The 24,829-nt window shown below is 48.1% G+C and overlaps 1 protein-coding gene across 1 annotated transcript; it reads left to right on the forward strand.

Moving 5' to 3' along the window:
* The first annotated feature begins 7,149 nt into the window (after window positions 1-7,149).
* Window positions 7,150-23,727, forward strand: LOC142785148 (uncharacterized). The gene is made up of 3 exons (XM_075883599.1): window positions 7,150-7,235; window positions 12,397-12,439; window positions 23,178-23,727. Exons 1-3 carry the CDS (start codon window positions 7,198-7,200, stop codon window positions 23,595-23,597), a joined length of 501 nt encoding a protein of 166 aa, XP_075739714.1. The 5' UTR covers window positions 7,150-7,197; the 3' UTR covers window positions 23,598-23,727.
* The last annotated feature ends 1,102 nt before the right edge of the window (window positions 23,728-24,829 follow it).

Below are 24,829 nucleotides of genomic sequence, written 5' to 3' on the forward strand. Positions count from 1 at the left end.
CGCGGCGGGGCTAAAAACTTGGGGATCGCCCTGAAGTGATTGCGTACTACATCCTTGTTGTTCTGGTAAGTTTTAGGAGTTCTTATTTTTGGAACGCAAGTTCGTGCTTCGCATGCAAGGGCGTCAGCTTTTTCCTTGTCTTCATTTCCAGCGAGGAATGGGATCCACTAAAATTTTCATTGAAGCTCTTGCCAATGAGGTGTTTAATGAGCGCCAGAGATTGTCCTGTAATTTTTTTTTTGAGGTAGCCCTCCATGCAGTCACTGTAACGATGACTGCGAAGGCGTTAGCACTACCACGCCTCGTGCAGAAAGCGTTTGCAATTTTCGCAAAGCCGCAGTGACACAACACGATCTAGGCTGCCCGACCATGACATGCCCAGGGATGGTATGCAGAAGCCCGTTGCGTAGCTATCCATCTATGTGCTCACTAATCCGACTGTGTAAACTTGTAAGTGACCACGGTACATGGTGATGAAATGATCCAACACCAGAAACTTTTCTTCCCCAGATGAAACAGTGCGCTTCCTGGGCAGTTTAGGAATGCTGAAGTTACACGCAACATCCACAAAGGACCATGGCGGGTCGATAGGGCTCTGTTGAGGTGATTTAAATCCTAAATGTCGAAATGTGTTCAGCGCCGCGTGAAAACGTAAGTCAGTTCTTGCTCTTAGCCACCGGTGAGGGGCCGAGCCTGCCTCGCCCAGTCTTGATAGCTGCGTCAACAGTGCATGAGACGTCTGTAGGCGGAGTGCTAGAAACTCGGCTTTGTTACCGACCTTGTTTGACGCTGCCTTAGGTACTCCCGTCGCAAACGAAGACCCTTTCTGTGCACTGTCTCTAAGCGTTCAAACTGGCTTGGTGACGGCGATATCAGTGGCAGCTGGTAACGAATGCAGCTTGTCATGAGAGCAACATTCAGCTTAAGCATCGACATAGGATTATTGCCCCAGCGTATACACCTGCCACGCAACGAAGTGCGTTGAGTCTCTGCGCGGATGTGGCCACAATACCATCAACCGCTCGTCACCATAGTAACTTATCATCGATAGTAACACCCAACAAACGAACACTCGTCACACGACGAATGGAATGGCATCTGATATTCAGCTACAGGTGCGTTGACTTCTTTCGCACCACCGGGAAGAGCATGAAGGCAGATTTCTGCGCTGATAAAAACAGGCCAAGTGTCGACAAATGGCTTTCAGTGATTGAAATGGCGCCCTGTGCTATCCGGTCCAGACGTATCTGTTGGTACTCTGAGATCCACATGCAGATATCATCAGCATACATGGATACTTTAATTGCTTTCAAAGCTACTTACAGAGTGCTAGGAAGGCTGGCCATCATAGCAAGGTAGGACCCTTTCTTGTGGAACGTCGAGTGAAACGCTTTGCTCTCCGTTCGTGACACTCCCAAGCTAAACCCAGACACAGGGGTCTCCGATAAATTTATATACGAAACAAATAGCATTTCCCGATACCCCCATGGCTTCTAATCCGTGGGCGATGCCTGTATGAACTTTGAAGCACACGGTCATATGCTTTGCGACATCCATGAAGACGGCGAGTGTTGGCAGGCCGCTGACATGGTGGTGTTCGATGTGGCTCAGCAGGTTCAAAACACCACAGACTATTCGTGGAGCGGAACACCGAGCGCAATTGTCTGTTAGGAGAACCTCCATGGCGACCTTCTTGCGTGGACTGATGTACACCGACGTTGCACTCAGTTTTCGGCTTCCTATGCACACTTGCATCGCAGCAACTTCCAGTGAGTTTAAACAGACGTCTTGCACTGGTAATGCGACTTGAGGCACTTCCCGCCTGCTGTATATTGTGGCGCTGTATATCATGGTCTACATTATTTATTGAAATAGGATGGAAATTATAAGGACACTCTCAGCTGGAGTTTGCTGCCTACGTCAGCGTCGGCGTCACCGTCACTCACCGAATATATATATATATATATATATATATATATATATATATATATATATATATATATATATATATATATATATATATATATGTACAGAAAAATACTCCGGCCCAGGGAATCAAACGGGGGACCACTGAATTGCGAGTGTGAGGTGTTAGCCACTGCGCCACGCTGGAGCACCTCTTTCAACATTTAAATGGCAATCTATTTATATCCACCAAGATGGCGCAATGAGCATGCGTCGCCACATCATCGTCACGATGCAGCGGCACCCGTTCTCATCTCCCACGCATTCTTTGCCCCGCGAATAAGGTGCAGGGTGAACGCTCACGCATGTGCTTGCTTATCTCGTGGGGGAAGGGGCAATCTTACGCATTGACTGGCCTTGGGCTTTCACCGGACAATTCTGTTGTAGGTACCGGGCGCACAAAAGTCACTTCAATTGTTGCACAGTCTTCGTTTGCGAAAGGGCACGTTTTTCAGACTCAACGAAGTAACAACTAAGGCACTTACTCGCGTTCATCTATACCTGTGAGTACGTTTCGTGCGTGATTAGTGCGTGAGCAACACAGGGCACGTTTCGATCTGCTTGCCATTCTGCGCGCGCGTGACCTTCCTATTTGTTGCTAAAGCGTGCATTGATTCACCTTTGCGGCAAAGCTGTGACTTTTTATTTACTGAGTGTTTGCTTATTTTTCGCGATTGCGGTTACGTACATCGACGGCGGCTGCGGCCAACTACGGCGCCGTACGTGACCCGTGACCTCATAACAGCCTTCGCTGTAAAGTTACTTAGGCGTGATTGGTCAAGGCCCCATAATTTCAGAGCCATGCATGCGATAATATAATGTTATCGCGGAGGCTTCGAGGTTATTTTTGGGAGATTTACCATCGTTCTCGCACAAGTGGGTCCTCAACAGTGGCGTACGTTGACATTGTGAGGCCTGACTCCCTCGCAAAGACCATCCCCACCTTCTTCCGGTCCTCGTCCACCTTCCATAGGATCTCTGACGCACGAGGCAGGCACAAGTAAGGCAGAATTCCCTGTCGACAAGTTAGAAAAAAAGTAGCTCCATCTCCAGCAGGCACATGCTAGGCTCAGTTCTCTTGGATACAAAGGCGTCTGATCCATAAACGTCTACCAGTTTGTCTTATCAAAGTTGTACTGCATGCCTATCGTCGAAGTGTCAGAAGTGACCGCTAAAGTACGCTCTTCTTCGTCCTGGGTGACGCTCTTCGGAGCGATGGGTGATCACGTGGCTTCTGCGGCGTAAGCCACTTCCTACTTCCCGTAGCGAAGTTTGTGCATGACGCTCAAGGAGGCACCAGCGTCAGTGACGCAATCTGCAATAGCATGCCGGACCTGTAGTTGTTCTGTTGAGGTATCAGCGCCACGCCATCCTCTCGGCCAAGTTCCAACTATGGCGATGGCAGGTGAAGTCAGACCCGCGGTGATATCGATGTGGCCTATGGCTCGTTTGCTCCCCTGTAGAAGGCTGTCGAAGAACTGGCCAACCTGTCGACCACTTCCTAAAAGAAAGCAGCTTTCTTTTCAAATGCAAGAGCTTGTTCTTGTTGACCATCTCTTGTGGCTCATGCCTACTGTGAGGGACTGACCAATAATTTAGTGGTCTTATAAAATCTTATTGATAAGTTTAGAGTAATGAAGGTTATAAAATGAAAATGCTACAAATTTTGGAATGAGTGAATGAATTAATAAACATTATTTAAAGTATGGCAATTTCCTTCGGGTGAGATGGGGGAAGAGGGGATTAACTCCTGTCCTTTCCCACCTTTCATCGGTTATGAACAAAAGTTTGAAGCGAAGAGCTTGTCTTGTCTTGTCTCCTAAGAGATCTGTCAGAGCAAAAGTGGCTCGAGACACGTGCACAAGCTCACGCGCCTTTTCTTCTTCTTCGTGTGGTTTCTTTTTTGGACTGTGGACGCTCAAAAAGACTATGCACCATCTCTGAACAGATTTGCTTCTTCTTGAGCTCTAAGGACGCCTGGTCAAATGAAAAATGTGGAATTCTTTGTAGGATAAATTGCATTTCACACTTGTGACTCGATATTTATACTGTGCCCAATTCTGTCCATACACCAGTGAATGTTTAGTTTAGTGAACTTTCTCACAAGTGAACTATATTCAAACGTCTCTTGAAGTTCACGCATGTGATATCTAATTTTAAATAGCATTGTAGAAGAATAAATAACGACCAGGTGTCACACACTGCACATTGTGACATGAGGCGAATTGCGTGAACAGTGGCCCATTACAAAAGGCTCTGCCATAATTTCTTCATCGCCATTGGCCACAGCGTCAAGAAGGCGCACGTAATGCCTTAATGCGTGTCTCAGGTACCACTTCCACTATAATGATGAATAATCATATATTGCTGCCTCACTACGGCGCGAAAATTATCGTGATTACAACACCATTATTTTGGCGTCGTAGTGAAGTGGTACGCGTGGCCCTGTGGTATACCGTTCAAATGTACTTCAATTAGATGCCAATGTAGCCCATGAGGCCCCCATGAGCCATGCCCCCAGTAGCTCAATAGCGTCCTCTCTCGCTCTCTCTCTCTCTTAGGTTAGCGTATCTATTACATTGGAACTTATCCAAATGGGCTGCCATAATCTTTCATTGTCATCAGCCACCTCATCAACATAGTGCACATAATACCCTGCACATGTGTAGCGCGCACCTCTGCGTTTAACTAAATAATGACGTAGTTACTGCCCCCGATTTGACGAAAGCAATAATTAATGGCGCGGCGGATAGTATGCAAGTGTATTTGCATTAGTAGCCCCAAGTCTGTTTATGACGCGTGTGCCCTTGATCCTCTCTCAGCAGGGCCACATGTGCTTGAGCGCGCTCCGCCATTGGCCGGCTTTTTTCACCCACCGGGACAGCCAATCACGCTCCTGCTCTCTCTTCCTTTCCGCACCACCTGCTCGTTCCCGCAGTGCTGCCCTCTCTGTCCGTGATGATAGTTATAGTGCGAGAAGAATACGACGACACAGAGACAAGAAGGACACGAAAGACACGTCTCTGTCCAACTTCACACTCCCCATGTCGTTACGCTTTTTCTACCAGGCTAACTAGCTGATTTAGGTATTCCTCCCAAAAGTTTAGGTTTACTCTTTCTCTCCCTATTGTAAGGCTTTGCTCTCACAGTTAGACACAGGACGATCGGCAGGAATTTACCTCATCCTTAAACAGCTCCGCAGTTGAAGTGTCGATTTCCCGACTGCCAGGGGTGTAGCTAGGAGTGGCGCACCAACCACGTGCCCCCCCCCCCTTCCCTCCCCTCCCAAGATTGTTTTCGCCATGGCATAGAGAGTGAAAAATGGCCATTCTGAAGAGGGGCCCTTCCCGAGATCAAGGTGCCCCCCCACACCGAAAAAAAATTCTTGCTATACACGCCTGCCTCTTGCTCTGTGCTTACGTCTGAAGGTGTAAATTTACATTAATCATCGATTTCATGGTTATTCCCCATAGTTATAGAAGTTTGTAGTTTTCTCCATCGGGAAGGAGCGAGGAGGCACAGATTTATTGACCCTCCCTCGCCCCCTGTTGCAAATAAAGGAGGAAGAAGGTACAAACTCCAGTTTGTCTCCCCTGAATCCCAAGCAAGTCGATCATTGGTACAGCGAGCAGCAGCGCTGTTACGAGCTGCACTCAACCGAGCACGTGGACTCCACGACCATCTACGACGCCGCCAAATATCACAAGAAGATAGCGCCTGACGCAAGAGACCTGCGCTGGATGTACGAGCGCCACACTTCACTCCTCCAGCACTACGCCATGCGCATCATGCAGGGATCCGGCGCAAACGAGGGCTTTCGCCAAGCGGCATCAACCGTGATCAACCAGTCGTCTGGAGACTTCTGCAGTGATGTCTCCAGAAACACCATCATGCGTAAGACTCATGAACATGAAAACGTCAGCTCGATGTGCGCCATCGTTCACGATGCTGGGACAGGCGCCGACAATCCGCTCACGGCAACAGACTATGTGGATGAATCTCCGCTGCCTCTCAACGCTGCCGAGATTCCCGTTCTTGACGAGGACACTGCACGATGGAATTAAAAATCATTTGGCATCGTCATCGTCCTCGTCAACCGAAGAAGAGTCGTCGTCGACATTGCAGTCTTCATGCAGCTCAGAAGCACCTGTGAGCCAGGCACACGCTCAGGACCACATGACACTCAAAGTAATCAAGCAGCACATGATCGCGCGGCAGAGAGAGAATCTTCAGATGCAACACCAGGAGCAGATCATGTTCACCTCCCCAAGCGTCACCACCTCCCCAGAGCCCTCCGTCGCCACCGTGTAACAACCCCATCCTTTCTATTGTTCGCATTTCACTCGCCGACGTCCGCCTGAACTTATGCCGCTGTGCACCCGAACATTGCCGCGAGTTTCCGCAGACGCGGGAGTGTGTTGCAAATAAAGGAGGAAATGGGGGTGGCGTCCACGAGCACGAGTCAGGAGTGCTGGCTTGCTCAGTTGATCCCTTGACCTTCAACGCAGCCAGATGATAGAGTCCGAGTCCCCTTCTTCGTTTCTCATGCCAGCCATTGGTCGTCCACAAAAGACATGTTTGATGGTGTGGACTTGTAGCGCACAAAAATTTTACGCTATATGTACAACCAACTGGCCCATAATCTGTCTCTTCTGGCATGCATCACCATTGATGAAAGAACTAGAATGAAACGATGGCGTGCTTTCCACAATGTACTTCATTTTGTCCCTGGCTTTCCGGCAGCAAAGGGGGTAAGTAGTTTCTGGAATGTCACATCGCCCCGCCGTAGTGGTCTAGTGTCTGAGGTACTCGGCTGCTGACCCGCAGGTCGTGGGATCGAATACTGGCCGTGGCAGCTTCATTTTCGATGGAGGCGAAAGCGCTGTAGGCCTGTGCGCTCAGATTTGGGTGAACGTTAAAAAACCTCAGGTGGTCGACATTTTCCGAGCCCTCCACTACGGTGCCTCTCATAATTATATGATGGTTTTGGGACGTTAAAACCCACATATCAATCAATTAAAATGCCACATCCGGGATCTTCGGCCACCGTTATTGTTGAGAATCTGCGTGGTCGTAACCATGCTCTCAAAAACATTGATGACACAGCTCCGACAGACTAGAAATGCGGGTCAGACTTCAACCCCTCTTCCCTTTTGGTGATTACGCTCACGACGCACTCCTACGCCCATAGTGGGTAGAAGCCAATATTAAAGGACCAAGCAAACAACGACAATGTGGGTCAGCATTCTGGTGACTCATCTTGGTCTGTGGTGAGTATTTCGACGCTTTTCCCGTGTCTTTTTTTTTCATTGTCGATGTGACTGTTGGGCGGGTGGTTACGTTTCAAAGGCTGTGTTTCCCGATCGAACGTGCAAAGCGCTTAGCTGCAGACTGTGTGTGTTCCCTGGTCGGCTTTTGTCGCTTGGTCGATGCACTTTATTAATGAATTGGAACCACCAGGCAAATTTGTGAAACTTAATTTCCAGCACGGGTTCTTTATACATATACGCTCGTAACTTCCATGAAATCCTTAAAATGTAGTTTAGTTCGAGTGTCATGAACCGCAAGTGCCAGTACATGCAGAAAGCCTGCGTATTTGTTTATAAATGTAATGCACGTCTGGTGCTAATTTATACGCACTTATTTTCAAGCATGCTGCTAAACAATCATTAAGTGTGACATTTCACTTCAGAAACATAGTTGTATTTTTAGGCTCAATTACGCTTTTTTAACTGTTGTATAAATGGTAATAACTCTCACGTGTATGTCCTAGTGCTTCTACGTACCCATTGTGTTGTTGTTGTTCTTTTTGTCCAATCAACTCGCTTATTAAATACTGTATTTAGTAAAAATGGTAAACATTTCGGGGTACTTTGTTCTTTACTCTGAGCCTTCCCGCTAGGGAAAAAAAATTGGGGGACTCTTAAGCCTCGCCTTTAAGAGTTAAACGCGATAGCAAATCCAGCCCCTAGTGCGCCCTTCAACCGCTAAGTGCATAGTTATTAATATGTTTTGTTACACACACACGCACAGAAACGCGCGCGTGCACAAGTGTGACGTACCTATTGTAATGCAGTGACTGTGCACCGTGGCCACTTCCCTCTGCTAGAACGGCGCTCTGCTGTAGTCGAGACACGTTTTTCACAATGTTTCACAGATGGCACACTGACACACATACACGCGTGCGCGAATGGTACATACAGGTTTTTGATCTAAAGCAAGAATCGCATGGCCTCCAAGATACACGCCGCGCGCTCGCCATCTCGGAGGCTATAAAGAGTCTGACAATGCCTCACAGTTGGCAGCACATTATCTAGCATTGTCTGCTTGATCAATGCCTCTGGGAAGGCATATGTTTTCCGCTAGATAGACATAGCTGTCAATTTTTAGAGATGTTTGAAAGTTTCTGTGTGTTTTTAGCGGCGATGGCTGCACTATCCCGGCCTTTTTTGACGTAGTTTGATGGTCTCCCAAATGCGCCTACTAATCGCCGAATGGGCTCGTTTTCGTCGTACCATCTTTCGAACAAAATGCGTTAAGAAGACTCCTTCCACTACATGACATTCATGTACAGTTTCTTTTTTTTTCGTACAAGCTGTAACATCGTGGCTTTGTGGTAGGACACCAGCTTGCCACGCGAACGGCCCGGGTTCGATCCTCATTGGGACCGAACAATGTATTCTTTATTTCATTTGCTTCTTTCGCGATTTTAGATGCGGAAGCATCTTATACTCGCGCCTTGTAGTGCGCCGTCCGCGCCGTCCGCACCGCTTCTCGAACATTGGACAGCTGACGCGCGCGCATGCGCCGTCGTGCCATCGCCCACTCTTCCACCATCTGTGCATCCCTTCCTCCTCTACACACCGCGCGCGCTTCACTCCTCCACCATCTGTGCACGCTTCCTCCTCTACACACCGCGTTCGACATCTACAATTCTCCTGATTCTCCAGTGGACGCGCATGTGGCGTCGCGCTTCGAGAACATTCAACAGCTGACAGTGCATGCGCCGTCGCGCGGTATATATACTCAAGGTCGGCGCTCGCTCGCTCAGTTGCCGCTCGTCGGTTGGTTTGTACGGCGCGTCGACGTCCAAGGTCGCGTGAAATGAATTCCAACGAATCCACAAACACAATGATCGACGTCCCTTCGACCAGCGCCGCCCTTTCGCATACGTGTGTACGTGTTCACTCATTTAACACCCCCTCCTACAATCACGTTAACCAATTTAGCCATCGACCCAAGTAAGTCGCAATTTAACACCCCATTTCACAACCACGTTAACCAATTTAGCCATCGACCCAAGTAAGTCGCACTTTAACACCCCGTTAACCAATTATATGCTCCGCATCCTCCTCAGTGTTCCCCCGAGGGAAGCTGCGGGCAATTTTTTTTCGCTCACAACGAACGGTACCGATGCCGACGGCGCAATTTCTGCGACACGAGCTCTGAGAGGGGCCCAGCCAGCCAACGGTCGAGAGTGAGGTGCGAGTGGATTGGAGAGTGGGGCGCAGAGAGGAGAGACAGTGAATGGCGAGAGAAGGAGCAGCGAAGCACTGCACCTACCCATCTCCTACACTCTTGCAACACATGCCGGAGATTCGCTCGCAGGATTTCAAGCTGGACGGTTGTGCCCTCGCGATCTCCGACTTCAGCGTAGCTCCCGCCGACTGGTTCGCCCTCCGCGGTCTCCTGAAGCCGTGCAGCTCTCGCATTGTGGTGCCCCGCCCTTGGACTGCTTCGACCGGATCCCCACTTTCCTATCTCCTTCTTTTTCCTCTCGTTGGCTGTCTTCTCCTTCTATTTTCCTTCTATTCTTTTTATCCCTCCTTCTCCCCAACCCTACAAGGCACTGTGCCGTGTCGCCTGAAGGCAGACAGAAATTAGGTGCCTTCTTCCTCTTCATTGTAACCACTACCACCACCAACACATGCCCCGGTTGCTAGTAAAGAAGTTTTATGGCGCATGCACACCTGACAAGTGAAGAGAAACGAAAACGCCGCAGGCGCCGGAAAACCACAGCCGCACACGTCGAAGATGTTCACATTCGCTCTGCCCCATCCCGCCGCCGCTGCCATCGCTACCTTGACAATTAATTCGATTTGGCCTGCTTCCTGAGATATAAAGTTCGTATTATAGTCATTGACACAAAGAAACAGCTCGCACCTTTTCAAACGTTGTTTCGGGATATAAGCCAGCAGAAACGACACAAGCGAATGCACCGGCAGCGGCGGCGCGGTTTCAACCGGCTGTACACAAAAGCAAGACATGTTAGGACATGCTGACTCGCTGCCGCTGCACCATCTACTTCCAGAGTTCTCGGCGATCGTAATCCAAGTCAGGCTCTCGATGAACGCGTCCTTGTTGATGCCATCAAGCTTCGTCGTGCTGCACGGGTAGTTTGCGATTTGAGCCGATGCGAGTCACTACCGACTCCTGTGCCGCAATGTTGAATATCTGGCCAGCTGGTTAGGTCACGTGGTTCAATCTAGCGCAGGCAAATCCGTGAAGCGGAAACCGGATCCGGTTTCACGTGGCGAAAAAATTGGTCTCGGAGCTATTCTTGCGCACCAGCTGCGCGGCATGGTTTTCCGGCCGCTTGGGCGGCGAAACGAGCCAGCTTCCGGTGAATTTTACCGGTTTCGCTCTCTTCAAGGCCAAGTGTGAACGCGCCTTAGCCGTGTAACGCGTTTGGTTTGTTTTGCTATCTGCCATGCTCAACCATTCAAGCCAGAGGTGTAAAGGGGGGGGGGGCACCTTTTTGAAGTGGCCATTTTTTGCTCTGTATGTCATGACGAAAAAATGCAGGGGGAGGGCGGGAGTGGTCATGAGTATAGTGTTCTAGCGCAGCCAGGGCATGGCCCAGGCTACGCCACTCACTCAAGCCAATTGTCTTTGGCACCTCTAGCAACGTGTACTGCTGTATTTGAAGAAAATAAAAGGCACTATTATCAGTATCGTTGTTGCTGTTGTTGCTGTTGTTGCTGTTGTTGTCGTTGTTGTCGTCATCGACGTTGTTGTTGTTGTTGTTGTTGTTGTTGTTGTTGTTGTTGTTGTTGTTGTTGTTGTTGTTGTTGTTGTTGTTGTTGTTGTTGTTGTTGTTGTTGTTGTTGTTGTTGTTGTTGTTGTTGTTGTTGTTGTTGTTGTTGTTGTTGTTGTATCGGGTCTTCGATGGCACCGTTCGAAGTGCCATATTTCTAGCAGCTTTTGGCAGACAAGTGAAGTGAGACAATCAGCACTTCTCTGTGTCACCTCTGATGTTCATTTTTGTTGGAGCCTAATTTCTTCCAGATAAGTTTTTTTATGCAGTGACCCTTCAATGCAGGGTCGCCACTGACGTTCGTGTGAAATTCGCCAAATGACGAGCCAAATGTCGCCAATAGTTGTGACTTTTCTACAATTTTCACCAATAACGTCGCCACTGTGCAGTGTATGTGTGGCCTGCCTAGTGATAAAAATTCCAAATTATGTGTAGCCTAACGGAGTACGGTACCGTCCATAAACCTTGAATGAAATTCACGCTTTTTAATGCCAGTCACATCACCAGCTTCACCATGAAATAATTGTCGTTCAGGCGCACAAAAAACAAAGCAAGAGAGGACCTGCATATCCAACTAGCCCAACGTTCGATTTTGTCCCTATATGAGCACTGAGAAAAGGTACGCATTCACTAAGAGCGTCCGTGAATGCTAGCACCTCATAACAACAGTTTGATATGGTTTCAACTGTAGCGAATGCAGATTGAAGCAGTCGCTACAACAAGAGAGGGACACCGTGCGTAGCCCTTCTGTAAATTTAGATAATTTCGCTGCAGTGGAATTATTAGTGTGATAGTCAGAGAAATTATTCACAAAGCAACGGAAATAAATTCAAAAGCACTGCATAACCGTCACAATGTACACATAGCCATCACAATGTACGTGTGCGTCAACGCTGCATTGGAGTATATTGGGCCCTTCATAATGCGCTCGCGGCCGTTTCGCTTGCTCCCCGTATAATAAATTCGGTATCACATGACTTGAATAGATGACGAAGGTAAACTAGACATCCATACATGATAATCATGACACGTAAGTCATGTACAACATCACTTACCTCCACTTAGTAACATTGTGCTGATTTTAGAGTGACATATTAACTTTTCTCCTTCGTGCTTCGCATATCATCGATTCCCACTGTACGTGGGATCTGCCTTTTTTTTTTTTTGCTAAGAAGGGCCTTTCTATACAAAAAAAATTGCTTGGAAGAATCAACACACCTCCTAAAAGTGGTGTCAGTGCCTCCTTAAACGCCAGATGCTCGAAATTTCTGGAGCCCCGCACTGCGGCATGCCTCATAATCGCGTTTAGGTTTTGACATGTAGAACAGCTGGCATTACCGAGCACCCTCACTGTTTAACGGACATATTTATTTTTTCTTTCCTTTGACTTTCAGGGACTGGTGCATTTTTCCGAAATGCTCATACTGCTGCTTCTGGGTAAGCTCGATCGCGCCCTCCACCGAAGCGCGCGATGCTCATGTCACTGAAAAGCGCTTTCTTTCGCGAAACCCAGCCGTGAAACTACCGTACTTACCCGATTGTAACGTGAGCTCTACTTTAGGTAGCGAAAATTTTTAAAAAAATTAACTATTATGAAACTGTGTTCAGTGAAAGCATGAAGCTGTTTAACTTACTACGTGTCTTTTTTTTACATTCCCAGTGGAAAGCCGCATCATAGAATGGCGTATGTCTTTTTATTAATTTTACCGCAAATCGCAGTGTGGGACTAATCGGCCTTCTTTTTGCATGCCTTCGTAGAAAGAAAGAAAAAAAAGAAAGAAAGAAAGAAAGAAAGAAAGAAAGAAAGAAAGAAAGAAAGAAAGAAAGAAAGAAAGAAAGAAAGAAAGAAAGAAAGAAAGAAAGAAAGAAAGAAAGAAAGAAAGAAAGAAAGAAAGAAAGAAAGAAAGAAAAGACCACTGCAATGTTGGGTTCTTGAAACGTTGACCATCTGGTGTTGTTTAAAGGGGTCATGCCACCCTATTTTCGATTATGATCAGTGTTACGAGCTTTAATTATTGTGCGTAACTGAACAAGCTGAAGAAAGTTGAGTGCATTGTGCCGAGTGTTTAATTTATGAATAAACGTTATGAACGCGCGGGTTGCCGGAGAGTCGGCCTTAACGATGCACTCGCGAGCCGTGACGTAACAAGTGACTAGCTGTGCGAGCGTCTGAATTCCAGCGAACAATATTAGTCCATGCTCTGCTCCGCGTGCAGTCGAAATAACTTGGCTTTTTCCTGCTTGGCACCGAAACTGAACCACTCGCAGCGCCTAAAATTTGTTAGAAAACTACGGCTCCCTCCTTCCAGCTCATGGCGTCACACGCACATGGTGAAATGGCAGTCACTGGTGGTGGGCGAAGTATACGGCCTGCTATTTCTTAGCACTGAAATATTCTTCTATGGCGCATTTTTCATCTCCTTATAAGCATAATGACGCTCTACTTCTTGCCTGGAATGGCCCCTTTAAAAGGTTATGAGAGGCTGGAAGTAGAGTGTCCAACCTGTCGTGGCCCCTTTAAAGGGCCACGACAGGTTGAACATTGAACCATGAAAGGTTCAATGTTTACATTGATAGTGTTACGTGAAGGCACACGAGGAGCTGGGCGTTTGAAGATATATTTACAGAGCACCAACGCGCAAGCCAAGATGGATAACAAGAGCTGTGCCCTACACCAAATCACGTCGTCTTCCTCGGCGCCTATCTAACCGATTTAGTGTGATACTGTGCCATAACATAACCCCGGGTGCTGAAGCACCGTCTCGGTGCTTTCTATGATGTTGCCGAGTGGTAAAGCTTAAGGCGAGATACATGAACAATGTCTGTAGATAGTGAAGGGGAGGAGGAGGAAGACTCGAGCGGGGCTATCTCGTAGGTCACATCTGTCACCAGGCTCAATACGCGGAAGGGTCCCGAGTAGCGGGAAAGCAGTTTTTCAGAAATTCCAGAGCGCCTAGTCGAAGTCCACAATAGCACAAGAGAGCCCGAAGTAAAGGAAACTTGGCGATGATGGGAGTTGTAACGCTGCCGCTGCTGATCTTGCAATGCTAAAAGGCGCTGACGGGCAACTTCTCGTGCTTTGCGAGCTCTGGTGATAGCATCGCAGGCGTATTTGGTCGTCGAGTCGACGGCTGTCGGAAAGATGGTGTCAAAAGGTAAAGTTCGATCACGTCCAAACACGAGATAGAAAGGTGAATAACCAGCTGCATCGTGGTGTGAAGAATTATAGGCGAACATAACGAAGGGCAATGCAACGTCCCAGTACTGGTGGTCAGATGATACGTGCATCGCCACCATATCAGTTAAAATGCAGTTAAATCGTTCAGTCAGTCCGTTGGTTTGCGGGTGGTAGGCTGTTGTAAATTTATGTTTTCTCTCGCAGGAGTGAAGCAGGTTGTCGATAACTCGGGATAGGAAATAGCACCCACGATCTGTGAGGAGTTGGCGTGGGGCGCCATGATGAAGTATGTCGTCGTGCACGAGAAAATCGGCAACGCCCGTAGCACAGCTGGTTGGCAGAGCCCGTGCAATGGCGTACCGGGTTGTGTGATCCGTCGCAAAAGCTATCCACTTATTCCCAAAAGTGGACCTAGGAGGTCAAGACGATTCCCAGCATTATCGCAATGGTGGGCAGAGTGTCCCATTATTGCCCAATATCTAGCTTCTGCTTTCCATCATTTCCACTTTACCCATCATCTGTACACCAAACCACCCGGTATGTCCCGGCATAACCACCATATTTTCCACTACGTCCCACCATAGCCATCATAATTTCCACCATGCCCACTATTATTTCCACTACGCCCACCATGTTTTCCAGTATCCACCATGGCAACTTTTCCGATAGGGCAAATCGAAAGAAGGGATCGAAGGGAACGTCAAGTGGTTGGAGGAACCCGGCAGGACTCATATAGAAGGTTTTTTCGGCGTTGACACTGGTCGCATGGGGCAACGTAGCTTCGAACCGAGCGATGAAGACTAGGTCAATAAAATCGGCGCTGTACGCGGTCATACGTCCGAGACAGTTCGAGGTGACTGGCAGTGGGAGCGTCGTGGAGCTGGCTGATCACGCTCGCACGTAAGTGGGAAGGTACCACAGGGAGCAGTTTGTGTCCATCAGGGCGGACGTTGTAACGGTACAATGTACCATCCTTGAGCACGAACAATCGAGTAGACGGATAGGGTGCCGCAAAATGAAGATTCTCGGTGATGTTACGTAAGACAGGATCTCGGCGCTGTTCCTCACCAATGTTGCTTAAAGCGGAGAGAGTCAGCACACATGGCGCTTCATCGAACGCCTCAAGTGGGTCTACTGGATTCCGAGATAAGCAGTCAGCGTCATGGTGTAAACGGCCAGATTTGTAGGACACCGAGTAGTTATACTCTTGGAGTCGTAGTGCCATGCATCGACCAAGGCCCCCAGTCGGGTCCTTCAAGGATGCGAGCCAGCTAAGTGCGTGGTGATCGGTTGTGACAGGGAAATGTCGACCATGTAAATAGGGCTGAAATTTTGCTACTGCCCAAACGAGAGCAACGCATTCTCTTTCGGTGGTTGAGTAGTACTTTTCCGCCTGCGAGAGGAGATGGCTGGCATAGGCGATAACGCGGGCGCAGCCACTTTGATGCTGGACAAAAACAGCAACAATTCCGCGGCCACTGGCATCGGTGCGGACTTCTGTAGGGCAAAATGGGCCAGAACAGTTGGTTCTGTTAGTAACGTAATACGTTTAGAGAACGCCGTAGCCAGCGTCGCACCCAATGTGAATGAGACATCTTTTCTCGGTAATTTTGTGAGAGGACGGGCTACTTTCGCAAAGTTATTCACAAACCGTCGAAAGTACGAGCACAGACCGAGAAAGCTGTGGACTTCTTTAGTGCCGGTCGGAATGGGCAAGTTCCGCACGGCTCGCACTTTATCAGGATCAGGGCGTACCAGAGGAGTCGGCAAGTGGCCCAACAAGGTTAGTTTCTGGCGTCCGAAGTGACAGTTTGACGAGTTCAGTTGGAAACTGGCAATGCGAAAAACAGCCAGTATTGAGGATAGGCGATCGAGGTGGGTCTCAAAGGTTGGAGAAAAGACAATAACTTCATCAAGGTAACACAGATAAATTGACCATTTGAACCCACACAAAAGAGAGTCCATCATCCGCTCGAAGGTGGCCGGAGTGTTGCATAACCAGAAGGACATGGCCTTAAACTGGCGTGACAAAAGCGGTCTTTTCGCGGTCCATGTCATCGACAGCAATTTGCCAGTACCCTAATCTTAGGTCAATAGAAAAAAACATACTTAGCGCCGTGAAGACAATTCAGGGCGTCGTCTATGCGCGGTAGCTGGTAGACGTCTCTGAAGTGATCTTGTGCAGATGTCGGTAGTCAACACAGAATCGCCAAGTGTTGTCTTTCTTTTTGACAAGAACTACAGGGAAAGCCCATGGACTGCATTATGGCTCAATTATATGCCTCTGGGGAGCATTTCGTCAACTTCTGCTTGAATTAAGTGAATCTCGGTTGGAGATACGTGCTATGGCCGTCGATGGACAGGGGAGGCATCGCCGGTGTCAATGCGGTGCTTTACAGCAGTCGTTTGACCTAGCGAACGATCACAAAAGTCAAATACGTCCCAGTATGACTTAAGAACGTGAAAGAGTGCGTCAGCTTGATGCGGCAAAAGGTCTGACGCGATCATTTCTTTAACGTCAGCAGATGGGCTTGCTTGCGAAGATCGAGCATGCGTGTAGCTGCAGTGTCCAGCATCGTTCGAAGACAGAGCTGAGATCATGCATTCGTCAGAGGGAGTCAGCATGGCGAGGAAAATTCCACGCGGGAGCACTTGTGGACACAGATCAAAGTTGAGCACAGGAACGCAGGCGCGGTTTGAACGTAACTGATTAACAGGTGTGGTAAGGTAACACTGTGAGTCAAAAGAATGCATGTGATGGGCGCGAGCACATAGTCGCCATCAGATACAGGTGGTGACGGCTTTACGGTGATGCAGGTCACAGTTTGCGGTGACAAACGGACATGTTCAGCTGAGCACATACGAGCTTGGGGTGGACTGGGCGGATCAATCAGACATGGTAGGTCAAGTTGCACAGTACCAGCTGAACTGTCGATGAGGGCGGAATGAGCGGACAAAAATACAAGACCGAGGATCACATCATTGGTGCAGGGAGAAAACAGTGAAGAGAACTGAAGTTTGACGGCCGGCGATAGTAACGCGTGCAGTAAAGACGCCAATAACAGAAGCCGTACCACCATCAGCAAAACGAGCACTGCGTGAAGGGGCTGGAGTAAGGACTTTCTTTAAGTGGTCACGAATGTGCAGGCTCATCACAGAAATATGGGCGCCAGTGTCTACCATGGCTTTAACAGATAAACCGTCCGCTTCAACGTCGATCAGGTTCTGATTAGTCGGGAGCATCAACAGAGGAATTGGAGAGCAAGTCGTATCAGCAGCGTCACCTCCAGGAGCTGCAGCCGTTAGTTTCCTGAAGAGAATCGCCGGGCAGAGGATGGGGACGGGGAACGAGGGGGTGGCGGAGACCTGGGAGATCTACGTCGAGGTGAAGGTGAGTGACTGTACTGGGCAGTGGTCGTATTGGTCGGGTCGTAATTATCTGAGCCTTCACGCCGTGGTAGTTCCTGGCCATAGAAATGGGCTGGTGAGTGCAAGTTGGGGAAGCTTGAGTTTTCCCGATACGGTGAGGTCCACGTGCTTCGGCAATGACGGGAAATGTGCCCCAAACGTTCACATCGAAAGCAAATCGGCCTGACGTCAGGCGTCCTTCACGCATTTGGGTCATGGTTACGTGGAGCAGGGCGGTGGTAATGCTGTGGGTGGCTGGAGGTAGATGAACTGACAGTGTCGGGACGGTGCACAAAGCAGACTGTGTGAATACCCGCGTTGGCTAGTTCTTGGTGAACAACAGTCTGTATTAGCGATATGGTCGGCTGAGGATCACTCGGTGCTATGCTTTCAAGGGTGCGGGTGATGTGGCCTCAATTTCGTGGCGTACGATTTTCGTAATGTCACCGGAGTGTGAATTGGGCTGGGTCGCTATACGGAGATCCTCGCAAGCTGACATCACAGCAGAGTTGGGAAGGCGCGTAAAGTGGTGGGAAATCCGACGGCTTTTAGCCTGTTGAAAGCGTTGGTACTCCAAGATAACATCTTGCACAGTGGAACCGCCTTTGCACACAAGGAGGTTAAATGCATCGTCTGCGATGCTCTTGAGCACGTGCGCTTCCTTGTCGGCTTCAGCCATGGTTTGGTCAACTTTACGGCAGAGTGTCAGCCCATCTTGTATATACGCCAGGTAAGACTACACGTGCGCCAAGTTCTTTCCTTGCGGCCTGCTTGCAGCAAGCAGATTGACCAAACAACCTGCGTAACTTGGTCTTGCATACGTCCCAGCTCGTGATCGCGTCCACATTGTTATTAAACAATGTCTTGGCCGTTTCTTGCAAATAAAAGATGATGTATGCAAGCATTAATGTTTGGTCCCACCTGTGATTTTGGCTGACGAGCTCGTAGAGTTTAAGCCACTCATCCACGTCCCCACCATTCGTTCGCGAAAAGTTGCCGGGATTGCGCAGAGGGAGCGGCCACAAGAAAAACAGGGGAGGTCAGCGCCGTTGATGCATTGTGCGCGGCAGTTGACGAAGTGTCGCTGCCGGTTGACATGTTGGAAGCAGTGACTAGGCGTCCGCTGCGTAACTCCGTCGTGCGTTGTAACCCAGCACCTTTCACCGAATAGTTACGTGAAGGCACACGGGGAACTAGGCGTTTGAAGATATATTTACACAGCGCCAACGCGCAAGCCAAGATGGAGAACACGCTGTACCCTACACCAAAATCAAGTCGTCTTCCTCGGCGCCTATCTAACCGCTTTAGTGGGACACTGTCTCATAACAATAGAAAATAGGTTTCACAATATATATTGGTGCTTGGCAACTATAACACCAATTCAAGGGCTGTCTTGGAGTCGGTAAAGATCAACCGCTGTTGAGGTAGTTGTTGACTGACCAAACGAAGCGCAGCACGAACAGCGGCAAGTTCAGGAGCTGTCGACAAAAGAAGGCTACTCCACCACAGCAGCTGGACGCCGGTCATGTTTACTAGTGCTCTATTGTCATTGTTGCCTCTATGACGAGAGTTAATTCTCTGATTACACCGTGATACACCATAATGCGCCGTTTACCATAGGTGCGTGAGCGTGGACTTTTGGTGGTGGCAACTTTATTTCAGCGACTGACGTGCGTAATCAATTATTAAGGAAACCCTCGCCGCAGAACAGTGAGAGAGTAATCCGAAAGTGTGATGCGATAGACAGAAAAGCGTCGCTGATTCAAAGCAAAACTTGGGATAAAGTCACAACGGTGGCACGTATGCTGCAACGTGCGTCATGGTATTAATGGTTGCTGTGAGTGACACCGACGCTTCAGATTATTTGCTGGCGAAAGTCAAGGCCCAACCTGGAGGGACCTCAACTCAAGTGGGAAGAATATTCAGCATGCTCCCCTCTTCTTTTACAGGCCTGAGCTTTACCCGGGAGTTACCTGTTGAAGGCAAAATCCGTCTCCTATATATACATGGAAATTCACTTCGACCGAAACCATACCTGCTGATCCTGCGCACCATGCACACTTGTAGTTCACTTTATCATTTTCTTCTAACCACTCTAAGCTTGTGAAATGGGTCATCACTTGTGGGGTCCTGAGAAATGTCATGGTTCGCTGCTGCATGCTCCACTCGATCGCAAGCTGCTGGCGTCGCTAACGCTGAGGCTAAGAAAGAGCGGCTGGACGGAGAGCTGATCTTCGTTGACTGCAGCCCTCGAAGGTCCACGAAGGTACGCATCCCCCTGCAGCCTTCAAAGTTCAAATACTGGGGTAATTCTTAATTTGCACAGTGTTTCCCACTGCTTCAAGAAGGTTGATGGACGAACGCAAGTCCATGTGGTACTCTCGGCCCACAACAAACAAAGCTCCCTATGCAAGAAAGTAAATGAAACGGATAAAACAGGCAAGTAGTGTGGAAAAAAGCACGCCAAGACCTACGTGGCTTGCCGGTGCGAAGCGGCGTACCCGACAACCTGTGGGAGCACCTATATTGGGCAGACGGGCATTTGCTTAAACGACCATCTGCGCCAAAAGGCAAAGAGCCTCGAGGCAAGAAGTGGTAGCGAAGTTCACTATGCTAAGTGTGGCTGCCTGCCACGTTTTCGGGGGACTCGGATGTTGCACACGTACAAAATAACAAACTGCACGTGAACTTTGGGCTGCTTTCTTCATTAAAGGAGAAGATGAAGAGTGTCTTAGCGCAACCTTGATTAGCCTAACAGACGAAGTATGTAGCTATCGACAAAAGTAATCTCTTATGACTAAACAGAAATATGCTGGTGGACACAGATGCAATCAGAACATTTGAACATGTTCAGAACAGAACATGTTGAGCTTCTCTGAGGAGGAGGAAGAGGAGGAAATCATTTATTATAAAAATACGGCGGCCTTGGTGGTACGGATCCCACGCCTTGGAGTCAGCCAGGAGCCCTCCGGCCCTGGCGGCGTCCTCTGCCAATCGAATTGCCCAGAGCTGTTCATCTGGGTCTGAGCTGAGCAGCATGGTATCCCACTGCTCATCATTATCAGCTGTGACCCTGTCAGACCACATTTCGACAGGCCCAGTGGATCCACCTTTCCCTTACATAATTTGCACCTATCGTTGTATTGACCTGGGCAATATCGGCTATATGCCACCGGGTTCGAGTATGCGTTTGTTTGAAGGAGGTGCCAGCAACCGCTAGCTCCTTGCTGAGTGTGTGGTGCGTGAGAGGATACTGGGCCCTTTCCAATCAGTAATGGTTTGTGATTTCCTTAGGCAACCATGCGAATTCCTCTCCTATAGTGTGGCTTCTCCGTGACTCGGCGTGTGAGTCCTCGAGCCGCGGCATGAGCCGCATCGAGTTTCCTGTTTCAATGTATGTGCATGCCCTTTTCAATAAACAAAGCAGTTGGCAATCAACGCTGGTCCTGCGTGAATTCTGGTCCGTGTTTACTTCACACTGTTTTTAACTTTGTACGTAACAAGTGGCTCGTACTAGCGCTATTTTAAATTAGCATGTCCAGCGTCCATTGCCGCAAGCTGAAAGGTTTTCCTATTTGTTATTAGGAACCAGCCAGTCCAAGTGCGTGAATTACGGCTGTATGAGCGGGCTATAAGTGGCAAAGTCACTGGGTAGGCAATTATGCAGGGAGCAGGATTGGCAGGCATTTTCCGGCAAGCTATTTATTGCGCGCGTCAAAGCGCAGCGGCAAGACGCATTCATTAATTTCATATAAAGTTTCTGCCACGAGATGAAGTTAGTTTCTGTCGTGAAGCCAGTTTCAGTGCAGCACATTGAAATCAGCTTGAATCTTGGCGCCAAAAATATTGTTCAGTGTTCGTTCAGCCCATAAAGACGGGTATATCGCTGTTTTTCAGCGTCAAAGCATATGCCCAATGAAGTGTAAAATCAGGCACCCGTTGGCGTTACAGCTCGAAGAGCAAGAAAACTTTTGTGACCAAGTGATGCCGTCACGTGATTAGGTCAATACAGTAGCAAGATATTATGTACCATGCTTTCTCATTCATTGCATATATGAAAACATATGCGCCCCTTCAACTTCCTCTTTCAACGCATCTTATAGGCACAGGTATACGTTCGGCGAAATCGTGTGGTGTGTTCTTCAAAGGACAGGCCCACAGTAGCCGTTAGATGGTGGCAAGTAACACTGCCAAATTAGTGTGATTGGGCTGTCTGTTTACCACACTGAGACTCCGCAATCTTGAGGAACTGTCAAAAACTAATCAAGTCGGTCAAAGCCGTTAATGGGACGCGTACGATAAGAGAGCGCATGCGCAATTAAAAGAGACTGGTTTTGGTTTCAGGTACATGCATAAGGTGCACTTTCTTGGATGCGGCCAGTAGCTATCCATGGGGTGCGTTGTAATGTTAGCTGCCGATAAAATGTCCTCAATTTGCTGCCATTTACACAGCAGGAGTTCAGATTTGCGCAAGACCTGCTCGTTCTATCCGGAAAAGAAAAAGAATAGACATGTCCAGTGTAATTGATGTGTTCTATTTATATAGGGTACCATTATTAACTTGTAAACATCTGGCGGTTTACACTTGCCAGCTCATTGTAGGGAGTGTGGCTGCCAGCCAATGGAAGAGGAAGCCTCTTGTTTGTTTGGCCATAAAGACCAATACAGTAGGGGCGCTGGGGATGATGGAAGCATTCTACATTGAAAGGTAGGGGGAAATGTGCGTAATTAAAGCGTCTGTAGCCCTTGGTGAAAAGGAACTATAGGTTAGATACTTGGGTTCAGGTTTGTTCTTTTTTCTCGGGTGTTTACACACGTGATTAATTTCGTCACTATAAGGTAATGTTTGCGCTCTATTTGCTCTGCTGCGCAGACGCCATGCCACGTGGTTACAGGTCGGCCGCTTGATATGCGTGCGCGTGCCATTCAATAAATTTTCTGTTGCGAGTTCAGCACCTGTGTCGTGTCTTATTCAGTCCTCGTATCTATTTCGCGGTGTTTTTACACTCCAAGCATGAACCTACAACTATCCCAACTTTCTCTTCTACTTCTACCACGCAGTAATATTAATATTAATTGTTGGCGTTTAACGGCTGAAATGCAGGATGCGATTCTAAGGCGTGCCGTAGCTGAGGGCCTTGCAAATTTCTACCCGCCGGTATCCTTTCAAGGACACATAAGCCTATAGGAACATGGGCTCTCGGCACTTCGCCTCCATTGCATGTGGCCACCGTCTCGAGGACTTGATTCCGTGACCTTTGAGTCAGCAGTCGAGAATCATAATCACTGGACCGTTATGACGGATATAAGGAAAGCACGTCTGATAAATGACGAATTTATATGTGGGACACAAATACTCGCCAAATACCCTTGTTGTTCTTGTTAGAGAATGGAAGCGTCTTCAAGGCCTGATATAATGTTCATTCAAGAGACTGGGTGTGCTAACACGCACACACGAAAGAAGTCGAGACATCACAAACGCCGTGGTGTCCTTTATTCTGCTCGCTCTTACTCTAAGCATATACAGTGACTTTGTGCATGTTCCAAGCCTCTACGGGGACTCTATATCGTTGTGCAACATTCGTGCAGCCATGCAGGAAGCCTCCCAAACGCAAGCCCTTCTGCGAGCGGCTGCCACCAGGGACGACGGGGCCCCCGCTTCCGTCTCGAGTGCCGTCCGACACGTCGAGCACGTGGAACGAGAACGTGTACGACGACGTCGAAGTGCCCGGCTACCGGAAGTCTTACCTTCACCTGCGCGACAAGGACGGGTCAGCCGAAATCTCCTACGAGTCCGTCCCTGAGCTGGACGACGTCGAGATGACTACGTCACGGGACGGCAAGAAAGGCGACGTCTCGCGCGGCGCGGAGGGCTCTGCAGCGGCGCACGGTGCCAAACCCAAGGAAGGGGCCGACTCTGCCAAACCCAAAAAAGTGGTCGGCCCTACCGTACCCGCAAGCGAAGAGGAGCACATCTACGAGGACATCGATGAGCTCCATGCAAATTAACGGTGGTCTGCAAGGCTCGCTTCAAGATTTATTATATTGTCCAGTGCGGGCTTTAGATATATATGCGCGTGTACCCCCAAGAGGGCGTATTTGACAAAAAAAAAAGAAATTTCTAAATTTAGTGACGAAAAGGCTGTGCGTTTACGCAATGAAAGAATTCTATCGGAAATCGTAGACGCCGGTGTGCTTTTCCTTTGCAGCGATTTGAACATGGCGTCGACAAGCTTCACCGCAATGCATTCAGTCTCTTAGAAACGTAAGAATTACATCAGGCGTGTCTTCGATACCGCCGTTTGTGATTATTTTTTTCGGCAGGGACGCGGCTATTATTTATTTATTTATTTATTTATTTATGTATTTATTTATTTATTTATTTATTTATTTATTTATTTATTTATTTATTTATTTATTTATTTATTTATTTATTTATTTATTTATTGGTCCCTCAAGGTTCGCAGATAATTACAAAAGAGAAAGGTCGGATGTAATAGCAACTATCCCGCTCCCACACCTTGAAAAAGAGGACTAAATACCTAGAAGCAATAGAATCTGTGCTTGTGATTATGCAATAATATTGAGCGAGAGATACGATAAAACAAGGAATTATAACATAAGCATAAATATTAGATAAAGTAACAGCGTGCTGTTTATAATCATATAATAATATCAAGTAACAAATTGGAATTGAATTTCATTTTAAATTTCAAGATGAATCATCTACCTTAATTTTCTCTGCTAATAATGAACTTATGTGAGTGAAACTTTTGGCATTAGAGTTCTCACAGTACATTTTGTCAATCTAAACCAAGTCACTCTTTCTCCTTAGTGTTCCTTCAATATCTGAGGTCCACCTACGTCGGGCGTGGCAATCACCCATACCTGAAAGTGTGCAGATACCACCACCTCCATGAAAATTTCTAATTCAGTATGTGTACGTATACAACACCCATTCAAATATGGTAGAATTCTCTCCTCCCCCCCCCCCTAAAAAATAAAGATCAAAGGGGGTACCAAGTCTGTCCCATGCTCGTAGCCAGAATTTTTTTTCGGGGAGGGGTGGGGGTACTTGTGAAAGGCTTTAAAACACCTATTTTCATTATTTATTCTCGGTAAACTACCACCTTCGGGAGGTGGGGTAGCTTATAGGCCCTCCCCCTGTGCCAAAAGTGTGGATATCTGGACTTGCTGGTTGGACATGCTTAGAAAACAAGGCGAAAAGCTACAGGACACAT

This window comes from Rhipicephalus microplus, unplaced genomic scaffold (genome assembly GCF_043290135.1).
Source record: "Rhipicephalus microplus isolate Deutch F79 unplaced genomic scaffold, USDA_Rmic scaffold_18, whole genome shotgun sequence".
Lineage (NCBI taxonomy): Eukaryota > Metazoa > Arthropoda > Arachnida > Ixodida > Ixodidae > Rhipicephalus > Rhipicephalus microplus.

Coding starts and splice junctions, on each gene's coding strand:
- LOC142785148 (XM_075883599.1), top strand. CDS start 7,198: ATGTGGGTCAGCATTCTGGTGACTCATCTTGGTCTGTG. Junction 7,236..12,396: donor GTGACTCATCTTGGTCTGTG/GTGAGTATTTCG, acceptor TTTGACTTTCAG/GGACTGGTGCATTTTTCCGA. Junction 12,440..23,177: donor GCTCATACTGCTGCTTCTGG/GTAAGCTCGATC, acceptor ACATTCGTGCAG/CCATGCAGGAAGCCTCCCAA.